The sequence below is a fragment of the Ctenocephalides felis genome, unplaced genomic scaffold (genome assembly GCF_003426905.1).
Source record: "Ctenocephalides felis isolate EL2017-DRISC unplaced genomic scaffold, ASM342690v1 CF-g0.4_SCAFFOLD_02080, whole genome shotgun sequence".
NCBI lineage: Eukaryota > Metazoa > Arthropoda > Insecta > Siphonaptera > Pulicidae > Ctenocephalides > Ctenocephalides felis.
In genome coordinates this window covers 4,111-9,873 of record NW_020538234.1, presented here as the reverse complement: position 1 = coordinate 9,873, position 5,763 = coordinate 4,111, and the positions used below count along the sequence as shown (strand labels likewise).

Below are 5,763 nucleotides of genomic sequence, written 5' to 3'. Positions count from 1 at the left end.
TAAATCTATACTCTAGTGACTAGTGACTAGAGTCTAGTCCATAGGTGGGGAACCTGCGGCCTCGAGGCCGCATGCGGCCTCCGGGAGGTTCTTGTGCGGCCCCTTGCCGTCTAGTACAAAATAGCAAAGTTACTTTCAAACAACTATTGTACAAAAATCTCATGTAACGTGACATCAGATTACTAGCCTGAAACACAGACTCTTAGGCATATACAAAATAGAGATGTAATATATTATATTAATATTATTTAATATAAGCAATATTTTCGATTTTGCAAGACATCGCCTATTATATGATTCAAGAAGTGTTATAAAAAAAATTAACAGTGCAAAAGAATCGTTAGCATCTGTAGTAAAATGATAAAAATTTATACTCCTCGCAGTTTTGCCGGAGATCGGTGCAACCAGATGTTACCAAGATATATTGGCAATTTTATGACCATAGTTATAAAATGACACAAAACTATACCTTTTTTTATAAAATAAAAAATATATTTTTAAAATAGCTGTAGGCAAAATATGTGTCCGTATTTATTTGCACATAATATATAGAAATTATTTATATTTAAATATTGATATATAAATATAGAGTAAGGTATTTGAAATGAGAAGAACTCAAATGCAAAATATAAATGAACAATACATTTTATGCATAATAAATGCATTTTTTAATTAAAATATTTCTTCCACGTTCATTATATATATACATTATCAAAGTTTATACATTATAAAATAATACGCTTTATTTTCATTGGTAAACATTATTATTCTCTAAATGGAGTAGGTACATCATTTATTAATATTATTTTTTAAATTATATTCTTAAGTGTCTGTCAATAGTGTCTAGGTATAATTCTTTTGGAAAGAGGTAACGTTGCGTTTAATGCATTAATTCTTTTTTTGTTATTATAACTATTGTCATGAATGAGAGCAAGCAGGAATATGCATACCAAGATTTCACAAATGAATTTAATCTGGTTTTTCCGAAGCCCAAATTTCCCTGAATTAACCGTTAACACCTTAGTTTGGAAAATAAAAACCTCAGTGAATTCAATGGTATAAGAAAAATTTATAATTTTTTATTTCAAATAATTATGTAACAATAAGAATATGAAAATCAAAAGACTTTAATATCATTTTTATATAAAAAATGAATGTAAATGAAATTAAAACAAACTAAAATTCGATTTTATCGAAACAAAGTCGATTTTATCTCATTACATACGTTCGAAACATACCAACATTTTTTACAATCTTCAAGAAAAATTAATGAAATTTCGTTCGATTTCCTTCGACACTCAGAAATTTTACATCTCAATATTTATTGGTCATTTTGTCATAAATTGCTCAGTTGCCTGGTTGCTTAGTGGATGGGAACCATAAGACGCATGAGGGAGGCAGCCACATGTTAAATAGGCCCAAATCACATGTTCGGAGACAATATGTTTACATCGATATTTATTGGTCGCATCTACATTTGGCTTGCATTTTGTAACGCTACCCAGTTGCAATCTTCAGCAAACTGTAGTTAACAGTGCAATCTTGTAGCAGTTACACGGCTTTATTGAATTTCTAGACTTTGTTAAAAAAATTATTTGATATTCGTTTTTTTATTTATCCATCATGTCAAATTGTAAGAGAAGAAAGTTATGTAATGAAAATAGAACATTTAATGTAGAGTGGGAGTTAGATTTTTTTTTTAGTCCTGAGAAAGATAAAATGGTGTGTTTGTTGTGCAATACAGTGTTAAATACTTAAAAAAAAGCGAATGCAAATAAACATTATCTGACTCATAAAGAGCATAAATATTTTGCTTTAGAAGGTGAATCGCGAAAAACTGCACTTCGAAAGTTGAAAAATGAGAAGCATTACCAGCAGGCATCTTTTAGTGCCTTTGTCAATCAAAATTCCGCTGCAGTTGCTGTTTCCTATAAAATAGCACATATACTTGGAAAACGGGGCAAACCATTCAGTGACATTGAAATGATTAAAGAATGTATTGTTGAAGCAGTGAGTATGTTAGATCCAAGAAATGTCGACAAATATAAACAATTACCTCTTTCGAGAAGAACTATAACAGATCGACAGCACGAATTAGCGCAAAATATAACAGAGCAGCTTCATACAATTTTACGAAATGAAGGTGTTTATTTTTCAATTGCGTGAGATGAAAGCACTGATAAAACAGATTCAGCAAGTATTATATTTTATTCGTGCCGTAACTAAAGATTTTCAATGTTACGAAGAACTACTTGCGTTGGGTACACTAACTGGAAGAACTCGCGGAGCCGATATTTTTAAAAACTTTAAAGAAGTATGTGATAAATTACAATTGAATGTCAGTAATTTAGTCAGTGTCTGCACCGATGGAGCACCTTCCATGAGAGGCAAAAAAGAAGGATTCATTGCATTATTGAAAAAAAAAAACTTAAACTTAAAAAAATTGATATCATTCCACTGCATTTTGCACCAGCAAAATCTTTGCGCGAAATCAACCATTTTGCAAGACACTCTGGATAAAACCATTGCAATTGTCAATTATATTCGCGTAAACGCAATGCGTCATCGTGAATTTCGGCAAATGCTCTTGTTAGATGAGGAAACGTATAGTGTTGACTAGGGAATGCAATACCGATCAAAAATTTAATTACCGGTATTTCGATATTTTCGACTTTTAAAACCGGTAAACCGGTAAATTACCGGTAATAAGATTATTTTTAAAAAATGTAAACAAAATTGAAAGTTACTTATACAAATACAAAAAACAGACCTAATAAAGATAAAAAAAAATAATAATAAAAACCAAAGAATAAAAGAACAATTGAACAACAAAACATTTATTTTTAATAATAATGTATCAAAATAATATAAAAATTAATAAAATATAATTACATGAATAAAAATAGTTTATTATAATTACTTATGCGAACTAAAATAAGATTTTAAAAAACAAATATGATCTAATGTACCGTCGTCTAATCTCGATCTTATTTTGGTATTTATATGTTGAGCAGCTGAAAAAGCTCTTTCCGACTCCACGCTTGTTGGCGGTATTGTTAATAAATGTTCATATGCAAGTTTTAGATGTACCCCCCTAACACATTTTGCTACTTGTCCTTGTTTGGCAACTAAATAATAATGCCACACAGAATTCACCTCGTTTCCTTTCTTATGTTCTTGAAATATATTGGTTTCTGAATTCATACTTTTGATTAAAAAACAATTGTTTTAAAATTAATAATTTTCCACAAGCACGAAGTAAACAAACTTTCCTAAAATTACTTAAAACTTCACTTATTGGAAAAACACTCCGCACTGAATTAAAAAAATATATTCTCAAATTTATCAAACTTCACTACAAAATTGTATCTACGCGTTGAAAAATAACTTTGCACTGAACTACTAATTTCTATTCTAAAACAATTATTTCACTAAATTAATATAACTAAACAACTTTCGATCTCAATTTGTATCTACGTACTGACAAAACACTTTGCAATGAACAAATGGCTGTGGAGTTGTATTAGACGATATTTCAATTGGCACTCTAGTAACTTCCACAAAGAAAAATAATTCCCCGAATTAATGCCTAAAGAAAATAGTAGTCCCCTAGTGACACTAGTAAGCCCATGTCACTTTAAAAATCCGTTACATTTTTATATAAGATAAAATAACATCATTATTGATTAGTCCGTTCTATTTATTGAAATACGTTATGAAGCCCTTTGAAAAGTAATAAATATTCAGTTTAATGACGAGTCGAGATAATGTTGTTTTGACACATGTTTATATAACACAACAGCATGAAGTGATATTTCTTGTCAGCGATCATGAGATTTAAAACATGTACATATGTAACATGTATCCACAAGCGCCATGTAAAAATATCGAAACTACCGGTATTTTTAAGTTATTTACCGGTAAAAATACCGTCGAAAAATTAAGCGGTTTACCGGTAATTCGGTATACCGGTAAACCGGTATTGCATTCCCTAGTGTTGACCTACCGTACTACTGCAAGGTTCGCTGGCTATCATCAGGTCATGTTTTGATAAAAGTTTTGTCTTTACGACGACAAATATTAAACTTTTTTCAAGAACAAGGAAAGCTATGTGATCTATCAGATAAAGTATTTCTGAGAAACCTTGCATTTTTGGCTGATATGATGACAAAGCAAAATAATTTAAATATTTGCCTGCAAGGTGAAACAAGATATATTTATGAAATGTGGCAAAAGATCCAAGCGTTTAGAAAAAAATTATTATTTTTCAAAGCATTGCTTTGTCGATCGGAAATATCAGAACAATTTTTCCCGGAGCTAACTAAAGTGTTAAATGAGCAAAACTGTGAAAATAAAGAATTCGATGAATACGTAGGTGTCTTGGATTGTTTAATAGAAGAGTATACTCAGAGATTTTCTGATTTTGACGAGCACACTCCTGCTATGAAACTTGCATTTGAACCACATTTAATAGAGATATCCGATGCGCCTCCAGAAATGCAAATGGAGTTAATTGATTTAGGGGAAGATAGTATCATCAAATCTCTTTTTAACTCCAAAAAGGATCCCATAAAAATTTGGAAAAATGCCGTTGAATATCCACGCCTTCGAGAACACGCTCGCCGGTTACTTTCCTGCTTCGGAAGTACCTATTGTTGTGAGGCAACATTTTCCCTCTTGTCAAAAATAAAAACGAATTTGCGAACGCAAATCACAGATACACATTTAGAGGATCAACTAAAGCTGTGTGTTTCAAAGATTGATCCAAATATACAATTACTATCAAGCAAAAAACAAAGTCAAATAAGTCACTAACTTAGTGTTTTAAAAAAAAAATTATTGTATTTTTTGTAATATTGTTATATCATTTTATATTATTATTATTACATATTATATTATATTTAAAATTTTGAAGTATTTTATTTACTTTTTTCTATATAATGCAATATAATGTTAAAACTATAAAAAAAAAACTATAATAGTTTCACAAAAGTCACTTTTTAGGTCAATAAGCTTATGCGGCCTCTTTTATTGCTGCCTAATTTAAGTGTGGCCTCCAATGACAAAAAGGTTCCCCACCTCTGGTCTAGTCAATGGGTCTGAATTTTGTGGTGTGTTTAAAAATATCAAATTACCTTCATCGCTAAAGGCAAAGATATAACACTGTGCTCCAATTTGCATGAAATTTTGGATTTAGATTCACCTTATCCTAAAGTTCAAAAACAATTTGGATTCCGCCACTACTCCCCGAGGGAATGCACTTCTTCTCAGTGGTGTAATTTTATTTTTTCAAAATATCATCGGATGTTGATAGAAGAAGTTATCATAAGAAAAAAATGTTTTATAAAGTTTTGCAAAAAAGCAAATACTTTAAGTTACTGGTTATTAAAAATTCGTTTTTTGCAAATATCTCCAAAAATGGGGGTGGCGGAGTGCAAATTGTTTTTACTTTTGAACTTAAGGATAAGCTTAGCCCATTTCCAAAATTGCAAGCAAATTGGAGCACAGAAAAAAAATCAAAGGTTACCATTTTTTCCTCTCTATTTATACTGCACTACTACAGAATGCAACCCAGTGGCTGACCATTCTCAATACCGGTCATTTTCTATGATATTTTTTTCTTATTGTTAAATTTTTTATCTAATAATGATGAGATATGTATGGCAGCAATGTCTCTGAAAGACTATTTTAAATGTTTCTTATTTTAGGTTTATAATTTCAAGTGAAAATCTAATATCACTACTGGTATATTTTTATTTTTAT

The 5,763-nt window shown here is 30.4% G+C and overlaps 1 protein-coding gene across 1 annotated transcript; it reads left to right on the top strand.

Annotated features, from left to right (window-relative positions):
* Positions 1–2,167: 2,167 nt before the first annotated feature.
* On the top strand, positions 2,168–4,645 carry LOC113380375 (general transcription factor II-I repeat domain-containing protein 2B-like; the record flags this gene model as incomplete). Its single annotated transcript, XM_026619654.1, has 2 exons — positions 2,168–2,604; positions 3,996–4,645. Coding segments are annotated over exons 1-2 (1,087 nt in total), but the record flags the coding sequence as incomplete, so codon positions are not given.
* Between the last annotated feature and the right edge of the window lie 1,118 nt (positions 4,646–5,763).